This window comes from Podarcis filfolensis, assembly GCF_964270895.1.
Source record: "Podarcis filfolensis genome assembly, chromosome: 3".
Taxonomy (NCBI): Eukaryota; Metazoa; Chordata; class Lepidosauria; order Squamata; family Lacertidae; genus Podarcis; species Podarcis filfolensis.
In genome coordinates this window covers 117,318,546-117,336,224 of record NC_139606.1, presented here as the reverse complement: position 1 = coordinate 117,336,224, position 17,679 = coordinate 117,318,546, and the positions used below count along the sequence as shown (strand labels likewise).

The following is a 17,679-nucleotide window of genomic DNA, read 5'->3' as shown; positions in this document are numbered from 1 at the left end:
TCAGTCGAATCAAAAATTAAATATTTTGATGAATTTTATGGCAAAATATTGCTAAAAAAAAAAAGATACGCTAATATGCCTAGATTAAAATGCGAAGAACTGGATGGAAGAAAAATTAGCAAGGAAAGATAATAAGAATATATAGATGGTTTGAGGAGACTGTAGAATGTGAAGACTATTGTAAATTGTATAATGGGAGGAAATCGGGGGGGCGGATGGAAGTGGGAGGAGGGAGAAAAGAATAATACGATGGATTGAGGAAATATAAATGTAAATGTATGGGGAGGAAATGGTGTTGGCATATCTGTATTGTAATGTAATATGTGAAAACCTTATAAAAAAATGATCAAGGGTCTGGAAACTAAGCCTGATGAGGAACGGTTGAAGGAGCTGGGTATGTTTAACCTGGGAAAGAGGCGACTGAGAGGAGAAATGAGAGATCTTCAAATATATTAAGGGCTGTCACATGGAGGAGGGTGCAAACTTATTTACTCCTGCTCCGCAGGGTAGGACCCAAACCAACGGATTCAAGTTGCAAGAAAGAGATTCTGGCTAAACATCAGGAAGAACGTTCCGCTATTTGACAGCAGATCAGACTCCCTTGGGAAGTTGTGGACTATTAAACAACCTACGGCCTGTGAAAGTGTAGGGGAGCTATTATTATGATTAGTTTACTATTAGGCTATCTGTCAGTATGTTTTTACAATGTTCTTACCACTGATATTTGGTTATGTGTTTCTAGCATTGTACACCGCCCTGAGATATTTTTGATCCATGGTGGTACATAAGCTAAAAACAGATTAAAGCACACATCAGTAGTCTACAAGGCTAGATGGGCTTGCCTAAACAACAATGTTTTTAGCAGGCACTGGAAATAATTCAGTGAAGGTGCCCCCGAATATCAATAGGCGGGGAGTTCCAAAGGGCAAGCGATGCCTCATTAACAGATCTGGACCTTCTGGAAGTGGTGAACATGTCTCCTAATGATTGGGATCTTTGGATGAAGGGCAGCATACAAGTTTAATTAATTAACAATACTAATAATAACAGCAATATTTTCTACAAGCAATTTTCAGTTGGAGAACATGCATCACGAAGATTGCAGAAGGGCGAATTTCGCAGGATAACTGTGTTTTTGGTTCAGGGTGTGCAAAATAGGCAAGTTCTGCTCCCACCTTAATCCTGTGTTCCTTAAAAAATTCTGCAGCCAGAATTAAATAAAGATCGATTTCTTTTATCTCGGGTATATTTATTTCCTATGATCCATGTATTATTTTTTTTAAGTGCTTTAAAAAAAAGCACTTTTTGCTAAAGGGGGAAATGGCATGGCGGCAGTTCCTCATGACCGTGGGCCATTATCATGAGATCTAGCAACCTGCAATATTTACGAAAAGGAAAAGAAAGCGAGAGATTCTCAAGATGCCACGCACGTCATGCCAGATATTAGATACTATTCCGCCGCAGAAGCTTTTGACTCAATCAGGCAACCGACCAACAAACCCATTAAGCGTCAGAATTAGGATTGCTGCCAACTTAAGCCACAGCACACATGACTTGTTAACAGGGCTGCTCTGGAGTAAATGTTCTGAGGATCGGAGCCTTCTCCCCATAGACCCCAACAGCCCAAATTCTCAGATAAAGTCCAGTCGCAGTATGATGTTTAGCATCCTGACAAATCTAAAACACAACTTGTTCTTGACTTACCAAGGTCACCCAAGGACATCCCTTAGTTCTGAGCTCGGACCCAAGACGGAGCCTTTTTCCTCTTCCCGGGAACAGTGTAGAAAACCCACAGTTTCCAGAACAAAAATTGCTTTCAATCTGAAAAGGTTTCTACAGTTTCTGGAGGGAAGCCCATTGTTTTCCCCAAGTCTGGCTGGAAGGAGTTTTATGGTGGTCCCGGACTCAACCCACCCTTTCCCCTCCGGGATCCTGGCTCCATCCTGGGCTACGTGAGAGGAGGCCTGTTTCTCCGGAAAAGCGGGAAGAAAGTGGTGGGTCCCTCTAGCTGGGCAATGGCTGCTCTGAATAGGATTAGGATGAGGAGAAAAGCTTCTTACAGGTCAGGCACCATCTGCAAACCCATGAGAGTAATGAGTTTATGGAGATTATTCGTATCCTGGTGGGTGCTCCAGGTTGCGGGCCTCCAAAAAAATGCACCAACGCCTTTTCTTTGCAAGAGTTAATTCATGATCTTTTTTTTATATATAAATATTTTTTATTAGATTTTCCATAAATAAAACATTTTTACAAAATTATACATCCATTTTAAACTTAAACCCTTTTTTCCAGAACTTCCCTCAGCTTGTCTGATAATTTTCCGTTTATTTTTTTTATCCTCGTCTCACATTTCCCAATATTATATTGCACACAGATACTCTTAATCACATCATATTTTTAAAACAATATTTCTAACAGTAATTTCACAGAGCTTCTTGAAAGCCAACGAACGTTATTTGCTCATCACAGAAATTTTTGATATACTCTGTAAATTTCTTCCAGTCCTCGGAGAATCTCTGGTCACGTTGGTTCCTAATTCTCCCCGTCAATCTGTCCATTTCTGCGTATTCCATCAGTTTCATCCTCCATTCTTCTTTCGTGGGCATCTCTTCCTGTTTCCATTTCTGTGCCAGCAAAATTCTGGCTGCTGTTACTGCATACAAAACTAATTTCACATCTTTTTTACTAATTTCATTATCCAGTATTCCCAATAAGAGAGCTTCTGGTTTTTTTAACAAAAGTATATTTCAACATTTTCTTTAACTCATTATAGATCATCTCCCAGAAGCTTTTTACCTTCTTAGAGTTAAGTCATGATCTTAAATGTTTGGGCACAATGGCTCTATATTGCCATCACCTCCTGGCAAATAGAAGGGGAAGAAATGGAGGCAGTGAGAGATTTTACTTTCTTGGGCTCCATGATCACTGCAGATGGTGACAGCAGCCACGAAATTAAAAGACGCCTGCTTCTTGGGAGAAAAGCAATGACAAACCTAGACAGCATCTTAAAAAGCAGAGATACCACCTTGCCGACAAAGGTCCATATAGTTAAAGCTATGGTTTTCCCAGTAGTGCTGTATGGAAGTGAGAGATGGACCATAAAGAAGGCTGATCGCCGAAGAATTGATGCTTTTGAATTCTGGTGCTGGAGGAGACACTTGAGAGTCCCATGGACTGCAAGAAGATCAAACCTCTCCATTCTGAAGGAAATCAACTCTGAATGCTCACTGGAAGGACAGATCCTGAAGCTGAGGCTCTGGTACTTTGGCCACCTCATGAGAAGACTCCCTGGAAAAGACCCTGATGTTGGGAAAGATGGAGGGCACAAGGAGAAGGGGACGTCAGAGGACGAGATGGTGGGACAGTGTTCTCGAAGCCACCAGCATGAGTTTGACCAAACTGCGGGAGGCAGTGGAAGACAAGAGTGCCTGACGTGCTCTGGTCCAGGGGGTCACAAAGAGTCGGACACGACTAAACAACTAAACAACAACAGCAACAGGTACAGTTGTACCTTGGTTTCCGAACAGCTTAGTTCTCGAACGTTTTGGCTCCCGGATGCCGCAAACCCGGAAGTGACTGTTCCGGTTTGCAAACTATTTTTGGAAGCCAAACGTCCGACGGGGCTTCCATGGCTTCCGATTGGCTCCGGGAGCTTCCCGCAGGCAATCGGAAGCCGCACTTTGGTTTCCAAACGTTTTGGAAGCTGAACGGACTTCCGGAACAGATTCTGTTCGACTTCCAAGGTACGACTGTACAGTAATACCAATGGCTGCGAATCACGAGTGGGGAGAATGGAAAGATGTTTCGTTGGGTTAGCATTATAATACGAACCTTCCCAATCTATGCTTCCCGAAACAGCATGCCATCCAGAATGCAGCTGTCTTGCAAACCGGGCACTTCTCTGGATTGTCTTTTTTTAAAAAATAGTTTTCATTTTAGATTTCCTTGTGTAACGAACATTTTGGGTGGCTTCCAACAGAATATTAACACTCTGGGTGGCTTCCAACAGAATATTAAAATACAATAGTCTATTAAACATTAAAAGCTTCCCTAAACAGGGCTGCCTTCAAATGTCTTCTAAAAGTCTGGTAGTTGTTGTTGTCTTTGACATCTGGTGGGAGGGTGTTCCACAGGGCGGGTGCCACTACCGAGAAGGCCCTCTGCCTGGTTGCCTGTAACTTGGCTTCTCACAGCAAGGGAACCGCCAGAAGGCCCTCGGCACTGGACCTCAGTGTCCGGACAGAATGATGGGGGTGGAGACGCTCCTTCAAGTATACTGGGCCAAGGCCCTTTAGGGCTTTAAAGGTCAGCACCAAAGAAGGAAAAGTACATATAGTCTTTCCACTTTCGGTTTATAAGAGTATTTTCCACAGTTTGTTTATGTTCTTATGTTCGTTATGAGACCCTGTGGTCATATCATAGAATCATAATTGGAGAGTTGGAAGGGAGCCTAAAGATCATCTAGTCCCACCCCTGCAGTATATGTGTTATGTACTGAGTTGAATAGGATCCAAAAGGCAGCAGTCTGATTGGTCCTAGAACAATAGGATTCAGAATGCAGCAGTCTGATTGGTCCTAGAACAATGCAGCAATATGATTGGTTGGCAGGAACCACCCAATCATGCTCCAGATAGAAGTGAATCCACAACCTGATTGGCTTACAGTAGAATTCCGGAATTAGCCAATCATGTGCAGCCCATTGTGTAAATAATGTATATAAAGCAGATACTTTGAGGGGACTTTCATTCATTCCTCCTCACCACTATGAGCTGAATAAAGAGCATGAGATCACTTTGCGACTCTGAGTATATTTCAATATGCAATCACAGCTGTCAACTTTTCTCTTTTCTTGCAAGGAATCCTATTTGGAATAAGGGAATTTCCCTTAAAAAAGGGAAAACATTGACAGCTATGCATGCAATATGTAGTGGGGGGGGGGAGAGACAGGGGAGAACGATGGGGGATATTGATATTTTGTTCTATTGCGTAGTGTTCGTGCGGGTTTTTGTGTCAGAGTCATAAGGGTGGCTCCTTTATTTATATATATATTCATTTCTGTTGGCATTGCGAGAGATTGGAGTTGTCCAGAGTTTAGCTGGTTGCATTCGGTTGGTGGCAATGTGGTTTGTTTTTATGTGTTTGCGTGGGGAGGGGGAGGTTAGGGGTTGTTGTTGCACCACCACAGGCACATACCTCCCCACGTGGTGGGAATGCCCCCCAAATTCAATCCATTTGGATATTAGTATTGCAGGGAATCTGCAAAATAACAAAACATGACTCCAGAATTAGTCCTGCTAAATATCTCCGGATTACCTGATGCAGTTCCCCGACCCAATAATGTCTTCAGGGAAAATGCATATACTGGTGGAAATAATGTAAAATGCATTGCATTGGGGGCAAATTGCTTGCAAAGTATGTGTTTTAAGCATGATTTTGTGCAAAGCCATGTATATTAGAAGAAATGTGCAGGAACTGTGCTAAGTTCAAGGCTCGTGTATTAATATTCAAAGGCCTGGACACTCTGAGCCCAGGAAACCGCCTGAGTCCTTATATCCCAGCATGGTCACTAAGATTATTTTGAGAAGTTCTGTTAGATGTCCCCAGGAGGCTAGGTGAGGTGACTGCTCTTGATGTAGATCTTGATTCCTCTCTTGCAGTGGCATAGCATGGCTTGCTAGTGCCCGGGGCAAAGAAAGTATTGCACACCCTAAGGCAAGCATTGCACCCTTAACCAGTGCTTCTGGTAGGGGACATTGCGTGGCCAAGTGAGGTGGGAGGGAAGGAGAAATATTGGAGGGTATGAGCCATCAGTCACCCCAACCCAGATCTCAAACTAAACAACTCTGGATACAGTTTACAAAAATTCATTAACAACAATGTACAAAAATCTTAAATGATATTTGGAATGCCCAAGTAATAATAATATAATATAACAATATTCTTGCAATAATAATAATAATAATAATAATAATAATAATAATCAACAACAACAACAATATATTATTGCTGGGCTTCCCAGCCACTCTGGGCGGCTTCCAACAGAATATTAAAAACACTATAAAATATCAAAATTTAAAAATTTGTCACACCATCAACAATTATAAACATAGAGAGTTATTCTCTTGGACTTACTGCAGGAATACTGGACTGTTTGGCTTTGAGATGTTGAGTTGTGTCTATTATTATTATTATTATGGCATTGTAAATATCATTTAAGACTCTAAGTCATATAAAGTGTTGAATTTTTGTACATTTCCCTGGACATTACCGGGATATCTAAGGCAGAATTGACATCCGAGGTGCTTTGTCCTGGATCTTAGGAAAGTCAATCGGAATTTTGGGGGGGGGGTGTGTGGTTTGTCCAAAAATAGCAAAGCTCAACAACTTTTGGGATGTCCTGGTTTCTACTTAAAAAAAACTCTTTTAAACCATACACAGAGTTATTTAGCTTGCGATGTTCTTCACTAACCCAGGCAAATGAAGAGTCCTGCAGTCGTCATGTTTTGGGGTAAAGAACTGTAGCTCAGTGGTAGAACAAAGAAAGCTTCTGGTTCGGTAAAAGATGCTGCTGAGAGTGTCATCTAAAAACCTGGAGAGGGTCTGCTGGCCAGTGTAGGTGATACAGAGACAAATTGGCCTGACTCTGCACATGGCAGCTTCCTGGGTCCCTATGCTACTTGGGAGTGCATTTGACGATGGCCCCAGAGCTGCGCCGGAGTGATCTGTATCCCCTGGGCCTCTTACTTGTCTGTAATAATCAGCAACCTTAATCTGAAATCCTGATTATCCTGGAGGTTTTAGGCCTCCAGCACGTAGCATTCTCCTGCCCTGAGGTTTATGCAAGCAGAAGGGCTTCTAAGAACGGGAGGAGAGAAGGTACCCAGATCTCTCTGTTTGCCTCTCCGGTGCCCCTTGGGCATGGCTAACACCATCGCAGGGTTTCATCACCACCATCGTAAAATGGTAGAGTCGTAAGGGACCCTCAACGGTCATCTAGACCAGCCCCCTGCGATGCAGGAATCTCAACTAGATCGTGCATGACTGATGGCCACCCCATGTCTGCTTAAGAACCTCCATCATCTTCAAAACATGCCAGGTGATATTGGCTCCAGCTCTACAAAGTGAGGACATCCTTTTTTCCCCAGTTAATTTTTTTTTAAAGGGAAAAAGCAAGCGCAGATCATGCTTGCTTTTATATTTTAAAAAGAAAATGATAGTTGGCTGTATTTATTTATCTATTTATTTATTATCTAAGAAAAGCATTTATTTATCTATTATTTATTATCTAAGAAAAGCAATGACAGACCTAAACAGCATCTTAAAAAGCAGAGACATCACCTTGCCAACAAAGGTCCGTATAGTTAAAGTGATGGTTTTCCCAGTAGTGATGTATGGAAGTGAGAGCTGGACCATAAAGAAGGCTGATCGCCGAAGAATTGATGGTTTTGAATTCTGGTGCTGGAGGAGACTCTGGAGAGTCCCATGGACTGCAAGAAGATCAAACCTCTCCATTCTGAAGGAAATCAGCCCTGAGTGCTCACTGGAAGGACAGATCATGAAGCTGAGGCTCCAAGACTTTGGCCACCTCATGAGAAGAGAAGACTCCCTGGAAAAGACCCTGATGTTGGGAAAGATGGAGGGCACAAGGAGAGGGGGACGACGGAGGACGAGATGGTGGGACAGTGTTCTTGAAGTTTGACCCAACTGCGGGAGGCAGTGGAAGACAGGAGTGCCTGGCGTGCTCTGGTCCAGGGGGTCATGAAGAGTCGGACACGACTAAACGACTAAACAACAACAACATTTATCTATTGCAGCTACACCCTACGTTTTCCTCCAAGGAGCTCCAACGGTTCTCCTGTTCCCCAGTTAATTCCAATAACAAACCTGTTATTGTCAGGTGATGCTGAGAATCAGTGGCCCATGGCTGAGCGAGGATTTGAACCCAGGTTTCTCCCACCTTCTAGCCCAGCACCATTGCACCATGCTGTCTCTCCAAAGTGCATGTCGTCCTTTTAGAGCTCAAAGCACTTTATCTCCAAATCCTTATGACAGCCACAAATGCTAAGAAAGTATTATTGCCTCTTATATCACAGTTGAGGGCTTTGCAAAGGCTAAGACGACCTCTCTTTCCTGACATGATAGCTTGGGGCTGTTTTTTTCTTTTCTTTTTAACGGAGGAACGTTCATTCATCTGAGCCCCCAAGTGGTACAGTCCAGACACAGGCCAAACCCTCTCACTGAGGACTAGGGCCTTGGGCCTGTCCACACCACAGCAAAATGTAGACCCTATTCCATGGTCTTTACTCCCTTTAAATGCAGGTTATTGGGGTGTGTGTGTGTGTTTACATTAGCCTTTTGGGGATGTTCCAAACATAAAAAAGACCCCTGCATTCAAATGGGGGATAGCTCAGTTGGCAGAGCGTGAGACCCTTAATCTCAGGTGAAATATACTTGGAGACGAGTGTGGATTTCATGCTCTTTATTCAGCTCATAGTAGTGAGGAATGAAAGTTTCCCCCAAATATCTGCTTTATATACATTATTTACACAATGGGCCGCACGTGATTGGCTAATTCCGGGATTCTCCTGTAGGCCAATCAGGTTGCGGATTCAGTTCCACCTGGAGCTGGATTGGGTGGCTCTTGCGGACCAATCATACTGCTGCATTCTGAATCCTATTGTTCTAGGACCAACCAGACTGCTGCATTTTGGATCCTATTCAACTCAGTACATAACATCAAGGTTGTGAGTTCGAGCCCCACGTCGGATGAAAGATTCGTGCATTGCAATGGGGTTGGGCTAGATGATGATGAAGAAGACAACCATACGTCAGGAGTGCTCTGATGGTGTTTCCTGCTTGGCAGGGGGTTGGACTCGATGGCCCTTGTGGTCTCTTCCAACTCTATGATTCTATGATTCTATTCTATGATTCTAAGAAGAGTTTGGATTTGATATCCTGCTTTATCACTACCCAAAGGAGTCTCAAAGCGGCTAAAATTCTCCTTTTCCCTTCCTCCCCTACAACAAACACTCTCTGATGTGAGTGAGGCTGAGAGACTTCAGAGAAGTGTGACTAGCCCAAGGTCACCCAGCAGCTGCATGTGGAGGAGCGGAGACGCGAACCCGGTTGCCCAGATTACGAGTCCACCACTCTTAACCACTACACCACACTGGCTCCTTGTGGTCTCTTCCAAATTTATAGTTCTATGGTTCTATGAAGTATGGGACATCACTGGGGAGGATGTAATGGACAGTGAGACAGGCTAGTACAAATCCACATTTTGGTCCGGTGTGGACAAGCCCTAGTGTTGCTCTTCCAAGAGAAAAAAAAACACCACTCCAGTTCATTGGGAAAGGTGCCATAAACTGGCAACAACAACAACAATTTTATTACTTAAAGCCCACCCATCTGGCTGCGTTGCCCCAACCTCTCTATTCCAACACACACATAAAAACATCAAACATTAAAAACTTCCCGAGAAAGGGCTGCCTTCAGGTGTCTTCTAAAAGTTGCGCAGTTATTTATCTCCTTGACACCCATTGGGAGGGTGTTCCACAGGGTGGGCGCCACTACCGAGAAGGCCCAACAGTTTTACGAGAACCACAGTGAAAACGTCGTGCTCAGCCGTCTCTGTGTGAATTCACCTTCCTTGCAGACAGAGGGTTGTTTGGGGCTGTCAGAAAACCGGCCGTATGTCTGTTTTCCAGCACCCTTGGCGAGACTTGAAATCCTAGACCCTTCCCCAAATTGCCAAGGGCTGCTGGCTGACACTTTTGTTTGCCTTTGTTTTCCCCCTTGCTGAGGTTTCACCTGAAACTGCCTGATCTGGAACGGTGAGCGTCTAACAGAACCTTTCCTTTTCCCTATTCATTCTATGGTTGTGCATCACAAGCCAGCGTCTCCTAGCAACCAGTCCCAGGAAGGATGGCCAAATTATCAGCAGAGGGTGTCGAAGAAGTCTTCCAGCTGCCGGTAAATAAAAAGGGAAGCAAGGTCGAGGCTGATCTTTGCGGACGGGGGTGGAGGGGGTGGAGGCCGTCACCCTGAAATGCAGCACACAAAAGGCTTGCCAAGTTTCACTTTCTCAGGAAACAGAATATAAAGACGAGGCAGATTAATTTTGGGAACAACAAAAATACCCGGCAAATTTGCATGAGGACACCTTTGTGGGTCGTAGCTCAACGGTAGAGCTTGGGTTTCGTATGTAAAAAGTCCCATGTCTGATCCCTGGCATCTCTGACAGGGCTGGGAGAGTCAGACTCCTTGCCTCAAGCCCTGGAGAGCTGTTGCCAGTCAGTGTGGACAATATTGACCTAGATGGAACTGTGATCTGTCTCAGCTTTCTGTGAGAATTCAAGTTTTGGAACTGAGTGTTCAGGGTCAGGGCTGGATTTAGGTTTGATGAGGCCCTAAGCTACTGAAGGTAATGGGGCCCTTTATCTCTCCAGCTGTCCTTTGTCAACATATTGTCACTGTTTTTTGTGTTGAATATACGCTATATGGTAATTTATGGACCTAACAAGGATCTAAGGCCATTTGCCATGCAACCAGTCCATGCAGAATGTAGGCACCCTATATATAGAAAGGAGCAAACTAGTGGTATTTTAGGGAGCAGGCTAGCAGGCGGGGCCCATGACTTATATCATAGCAGCCTATGCAACACAAAACACTGTTGCTGTATGTAGGTTTTATTTTATTTGTTTTTTATCTTATATTTTGGAAATGTGCATCCAGTTTTTCCCCCTTTAATTTTTTTGTGGCCCCCAAGAGAGTGGGGCCCTAAGCTATAGCTTGATTAGCTTATACAGTACGTAAATTCAGCACTGTTCGGGGTCAACCATTTGATATCTTCAGTTGGGAATGATTTTTTTCAGATTTGGTCGGATATGCGAATGTTGTGTATAGTTTTTGTATGTATGTGGTTGAGACAGAGGGGAGAAAGGTCAAATTCTGATAACACAGTGCTCGGGGAAATAAAAAATGACATGGCGGGATTCTTCTGATATGAAGATTGCATTTGTTTGCTTATTTATTCAGTTCACAAGCTGCCCTATAACACCTGCTCTCTGGGCAGCATGTAAGAGAAAATGCCGATAAAGTTAGAAATCACTGTTACAGGAAATACATTCATAAAGTGGCAAAGCCACACCTCTTTAATAAAGAACATCCACTTTCTCGTTGAGTTATGATATCTGAGGGCTCATTGGTGTATATCTATTGGTGATTAGCTTTTAACGAAATCTATGTTGGTGTCGTCAGTGATCTGCAGCTGATATCCACTCAGGCATAAATAAAATAATAAACCAATGAGCTGGTAGATTCCCAGGAAATGTCTTGCCGAATGCCACAAAGTCTCCTGCTCCTGTAACCCTTCTCCAAGTGCTGTAAAGATGAGAGACGCAGTTTCCTTAAAATGCTGCTTCCTTTGCAGGGGTTTTCACGTGGAAACGTTTTTGATAAGGCTTTGAGTTGGCTTGTGGAAATCTGAGTCTCAGAAGCGAAAGGGTGTGAATTTCTGGCTTGGAGAAGGAAAACAAATTGCTTATTTGACATAATAGTAATGGTACCGTTATTGCCAATGTACAACCTGTGTACAATGAAATTAACTGAGCCTCCCACCCACCACAAACACTCAATCTCATTGCACTCTGTGTGTTTGTCGCACAACACACCAACCCCGAAAGTCAATTGCACTATATTATTTTCCGTTCAGCAGCCTAACAGCCCACGGATAGAAACTGTTTTTTAGCTTGTTGGTACGACTGATTATACTTCTATATCTCCTGCTCAAGGGTAGAAGATTAAAGAGGTGCTGGCCGGGGTGTGAATCGTCCCTGAGAATTTTTCTTGCTCTCCTAAGGCAATGATCCCTTGTGATGTCATCTAGTGGGCTCAGGGGACAGCCCATTAATAATAATAATAATAATAATAATAATAATAATAATAATAATAATACCCTGCCCATTTGGCTAGGTTTCCCCAGCCACTCTGGGCGGCTTCCAACAGAATTTTAAAAACACAACGAAACATCAAACATTAAAAACTTCCCCTTCAGTTGCCTTCTAAAAGTCAGATAGTATTTATTTCCTTGACATCTAAAGGGAAGGTGTTCCACAGGGCAGGCGCCACCACCAAGAAGGCCCTCTGCCTGGTTCCCTGTAACTTGGCTTCTCACAGAGGAGGAAACCGCCAGAAGGCCCTTGGCGCTGGACCTCAGTGTCTGGGCAGAACGATGGGGGTGGAGACGCTCCTTCAGGTATACTGGACCGAGGCCGTTTAGGGCTTTAAAGGTCAGCACCAACACTTTGAATTGTGCTCGAAACGTACTGGGAGCCAGTGTAGGTCTTTCAAGACCGGTGTTATGTGGTCTCGGCAGCTGCTTCCAGTCACCCGTCTAGCTGCCGCATTCTGGATTAGTTGTAGTTTCCGGTCACCTTCAAAGGTAGCCCCACGTAGAGCGCATTGCAGTAGTCCCAGCGGGAGATAACCAGAGCATGCACCACTCTGGCAAGACAGTCCGCAGACAGGTAGGGTCTCATCCTGCATACCAGATGGAGCTGATAAACAGCTGCCCTGGACACAGAATTGACCTGCGCCTCCATGGACAGCTGTATACTCATTGAGCTATCTATTAGGACCCCCAAGGTCTTATTCCTGGTCCATCACTGCCAGTAACAAACCCATGAACATATGTGTGAAATTAAAAAACAACAACCCACCTTTGCCTGCTTGTGTTTCTCAGCAAAATTTTTCTGCTCAAGGTGAACCAAAGAGAGCCAGCGGTATTAGCTGTGCTCATAACAAGGCCTCTTAAATGAAGGGCATAATTAACTGAGTCTTTAGGTGAATTAGCTTGAATACAGGGCAGATCGCAGCAGGAGTCTTTCAAATGCTGCTAATCTCTCTCCACAGCCCTTGGCATCAGGACTTTTGCACCCTTATTCCCATTTCGATTCCTGCTTTCAGAAAACCCACTCTCTCACACACATATATACACAACCTTTGCTAAAACGGAACCACCCAGTTGATTCGGACTACAACTCCCATCAGCACCAGCCTGCCTCCTGAGGAGAGTGTTTCATTGGCAGAAAATCTTGCCCATGTTCCAGCAACTGATACAGAACAGGGTGTGTGGCTGGTGATAGCTCAGTGGGGGGTGAATCCAACTGAACACAGAGCCTATGTTGTTGTTTAGTCGTTTAGTCGTGTCCGACTCTTTGTCGGACCAGAGCACGCCAGGAACTCCTGTCTTCCACTGCCTCCCGCAATTTGGTCAAACTCATGCTGGTAGCTTCGAGAACACTGTCCCACCATCTCGTCCTCTGTCATCCCCTTCTCCTTGTGCCCTCCATCTTTCCCAACATCAGGGTCTTTTCCAGGGAGTCTTCTCTTCTCACGAGGTGGCCAAAGTATTTCAGCCTCAGCTTCAGGATCTGTCCTTCCAGTGAGCACTCAGGGCTGATTTCCTTCAGAATGGAGAGGTTTGATCTTCTTGCAGTCCATGGGACTCTCAAGAGTCTCCTCCAGCACCATAATTCAAAAGCATCAATTCTTCAGCGATCAGCCTTCTTTATGGTCCAGCTCTCACTTCCATACATCACTACTGGGAAAACCATAGCTTTAACGATACAGACCTTTGTTGGTAAGGTGATGTCTCTGCTTTTTAAGATGCTGTCTAGAATCATAGAATCTTAGACCTTGAAGGGACCCCATGGGTCATCTAGACCAACCCCCTGCATTGCAGGAATCTCAGCTAAAGCATCCATGGCAGATGGCCACCCAAGCTCTGCTTAAATCCCTCTAAGGAAGGAGAGTCCATAACCTCTCGAGAGAGAGTGTTCCACTGTCGAACAGCTCTTACTGTCAGAAAGTTCCAGTTACAGATAGGTAGCCGTGTTGGTCTGCCATAGTCAAAACAAAAAAAATTTTTTTCCTTCCAGTAGCACCTTAAAGACCAACTAAGTTAGTTCTTGGTATGAGCTTTCGTGTGCATGCACACTTCTTCAGATACACTGAAACAGAAGTTGCCAGATCCTTCTATATAGTGAGAAGGTGGGGAGAGGTATTACTCAGAAGGGTGGTGGGAATGGGTGATTGGCAGATAGCTGTGATGAGCCTGTTGACGACTCTTAACGACTGCAATAGGTCTTACAGGAAAAAGCAAGGGGTGAGAAGGTGAAAAATGGCTTTGTCATGTATAATGAGATAAGAATCCAATGTCTTTGTTCAGACCAGGTCTCTCCATGGTTTTAAGTTTGGTAATGAGTTGCAATTCAGCAGCTTCTCTTTCCAGTCTATTTCTGAAATTCCTTTGTAGTAATACAGCTACTTTGAGATCTTGTATAGAATGTCCTGGGAGATTGAAGTGTTCTCCTACTGGTTTCTCTGTCTTGTGATTCTTGATGTCCGATTTATGTCCGTTTATTCTTTGGCGTAAGGTTTGGCCTGTTTGTCCAATATAGAGAGCTGAAGAACACTGTTGACATTTGATGGCATATACAATGTCAGAAAGTTGTTATAATAATAATAATCATAATAATCATAATAATCATAATATTTTATTAATATCCCACCCTCCCCAGCCAGAGCCGGGCTCAGAGCGGCTAACAACAATAAAAGTAAAACAGTTTACATAAAATCACAATCAATTAATTGAAATACATTCTAAAATCAATTCATTCTAAAATCAATTCAAAATCAAATTAATGGCAACCTTCTATGAGGATTACCAAAGGAGGGGTTCAGACTGTGCCCTGGCCAAAGGCCTGGTGGAACAGCTCTGTCTTGCAGGCCCTGCAGAAAGATGTCAAGTCCTGCAGCGCCCTAGTCTCTTGGGACAGAGCGTTCCACCAGATCAGGGCCACAGCCAAAAAGCCTTGGCTCCGGTTGAGGCCAGCCTAACCTCCCTGTGGCCCAGGATCTCCAAGATGTTTTTGTTTGAAGACCGTAAGGTCCTCTGTGGGACATACCAGGAGAGGCAGTCCCGTAGGTACGAGGGTCCTAGGCCGTATAGGGCTTTAAAGGTTAAAACCAGCACCTTAAACCTGATCCTGTACTCCACCGGGAGCCAGTGCAGCTGGTATAGCACCGGGTGAATGTGATCCCGCGGTGAGGACCACGTAAGGAGTCTCGCCACGGCATTCTGCACCTGCTGGAGTTTCTGGGTCAGTCTCAAGGGCAGCCCCACGTAGAGTGAGTTACAATAATCCAGTCTGGAGGTGACCGTCATGTGGATCACAGTGGCTAGGTCTGGGCGAGAGAGGTAAGGAGCCAACTGCTTAGCTTGGCAGAGATGAAAAAATGCCGCCTTTGTTATAGCTGTAATGTGCGCCTCCATGGATGTTTATGTTTAGTCGGAATCTCCTTTCTCGTAACCTGAATCCATTGGTTCAGGCACTGCCCTCCAGAGCAGGGGGAAACATGCTTGCTCCATTTTCCATGCACTTTAGATATTTGAAGATGGCTCTTCTCTCTCCTCTCAATCTCCTCTTTTCCAGGCTAAACATACCCAGCTCCTTCAACCACTCCTCATCAGGCTTGGTTTCCAGACCCTTGATCATCTTGGTCACCCTCCTCTGCGCACCTTGCATCTTGTCCAATTGTGGTGCCCAGAACTGGACAGTTTTCCAGCAGTGGTCTGACCAAGGCTTCTTAAGACGCGAGGCTTGAACCCAGAAACTTCTGTATTCGAAGCATGCAATGTGTTGCAGCTCTGAGCTGTGGTTGTTAGCCCATAAGGGGTGGCGAAAAACCTGGGATTGTTCCCCCTTTTGTCAAGAGATCATCATCATTGTTAATTTGTTAATCGCTTCCTACACAATCAGCTCAATGCGATGGACAAGAAAAACAGCAAAATAACAGCTGAAAACGCTGAAAAGGAGGCCATACGTTTCAAACAAAACTAAAACAATTCAAAACAGACACTCAAAATATGTAAACCGCTTAGTTATTTCTCTTGAAATGTGAATTAAGTAGTTGATTCATATATCAATCAGTCAATCATCACAAAATCGACATACCGCTTGATTGTAAAAAAAACAACTAAGCCTCTCAAAGCGGTTTACAAAAAAGATAAAACAGTAAATAGGAAAGTTAACAGGAATTATTTAAGACTTTTAATGAAAAGTTAAAATGACTATAGGCTACAAACAGATTTAACCTCACAACAGCTTTCTAAGCACTTGAGTAGGCTTGGCCTGAACAGAAATGTTTTCAGCAAGCCTCAAAAAGAGCACAATGAAGGAGTTTGCCTGGTATCAATTGGCAGGGAGTTCCATAGGTATTGCCACCCGAACATATCTGAGTTCTTACATATGCGGAACTGGCAGCATGTGGCACCTGTCTTGCTGCCAGTTCCACCGAACGACGGGGTCAGGTGGTCACACGTGGGGGAAGGCAATTTCGTAGGCATGCGGGTAAAATATCACGGAGGGTTTCTGGGCATGGGGCAGGTGGGTGTTTGGAATAACAGGCCTCAATGCGTCACTCACGTTTCTTCCTCCTTCATCCCATCCTCTCCATCAGCAGAAAACGGGCCGCCAGCACCTGAGGGATTTGCTGGGCTGGGATGAGTTTGACGAGGTCCGGGATCTGCGGCAAAGCATCTGTCTTGACATCCATTACCGCAGCCTGGTGTTCGCCACCGAGAAAGGCTTGTCGTGGGTGGCTGTGGCGGAAGTTGGAAGGCTGGCGGGGGAGTTGCTGGAGGAAACCATAGGTGAGTCAAGGAGAATTTCACTTTGCTTACTTATTTACAGTGGTACCTTGGTTCTCAAACGCCTTGGTTCTCAAATTCCAAAAAACCCGGAAGTAAGTGTTCTGGTTTTCGAACGATTTTTGGAAGCCGAACGTCCGTTGCGTCTGTCGGCTATTGTTTCCGGGGCGCCAGTCAGAAGCTGCGCCTTAGTTTTTGAACATTTCGGAAGTCAAACGGACTTCCGGCATGGATTAAGTTTGGCGCTTTTGTTTTTGCTATTTATTTTGCGTTTTTTGTTTCTGAGGCTTTTTCGGTTCATTTGTTTTTGTGACTGTGTGGAACCCAGTTCAGCTACTGATTGGTGGATCGTGTGGCTGCGGAAATGGATAAAAGCCCCCATCCAAACAACGACTATCATCAGTGCAGGGAAGAAAAAAAATTAAATTTTCATTTTCATCATCTACAATACTATCTTATTTATTTTATAGTACAGTACATTGATTGTTGCTTTCATTTTATGGATCAGTGATCTCGATAGATAGTAAAATTCATGTTAAATTGCTGTTTTGGGGGTTGTTTTTAAAAGTCTGAAATGGATTAATTGGTTTTGCATTACTTTCTATGGGAAAGCACACTTTGGTTTTGGAACCGACTTCCAGAATGGATTAAGTTTGAGAACCAAGGTAGCACTTGTATTTTCATGATCTGTATTTTTCCATAGATCTCATAACTCTCTCTCTCTCTCTCTCTCTCTCTCTCTCTCTCTGTGTGTCCTACTTTGATTCCTGTAATCCAAATATTGAATCCTGTGATCATCGCCTGAGGCCCTTTTTCGTGTGCCTCCTCCACAAAAGGCCCGGAGGGTGGCAGCATGAGAACAGGGCCTTTTCTGTGGTGGCTCCCCTGGTTTGAGGAATGCTCTCTCCAGAGAGGCTTGCCTGGCACCTTCGTTACATATCTTTAGGCATTGGGAGGAAATGTTT

General features: G+C 44.2%; 2 protein-coding genes across 6 annotated transcripts in view; one reads left to right on the top strand and one right to left on the bottom strand.

Moving 5' to 3' along the window:
• RP1L1 (RP1 like 1) overlaps positions 1-7,092 on the bottom strand; it is a 49,127-nt gene extending 42,035 nt beyond the window's left edge. The window contains exon 1 of the mRNA XM_083604690.1: positions 6,470-7,092. The gene's annotated coding sequence lies outside the window, so the exon portion shown is untranslated. The remainder of the gene's footprint in view (positions 1-6,469) is intronic.
• LOC310758668 (uncharacterized protein C8orf74 homolog) overlaps positions 1-17,679 on the top strand; it is a 78,794-nt gene that overhangs the window by 18,798 nt on the left and 42,317 nt on the right. For 2 of the 5 annotated variants that reach the window (XM_083605499.1, XM_083605500.1), the window contains 2 exons: positions 9,893-9,972; positions 16,525-16,717. In XM_083605499.1, the coding sequence (XP_083461625.1) occupies positions 9,925-9,972; positions 16,525-16,717 (241 nt within the window). In that variant the 5' untranslated portion in view covers positions 9,893-9,924. The remainder of the gene's footprint in view (positions 1-9,892; positions 9,973-16,524; positions 16,718-17,679) is intronic. The other 3 variants (XM_083605502.1, XM_083605503.1, XM_083605501.1) reach the window with 3 other exon arrangements.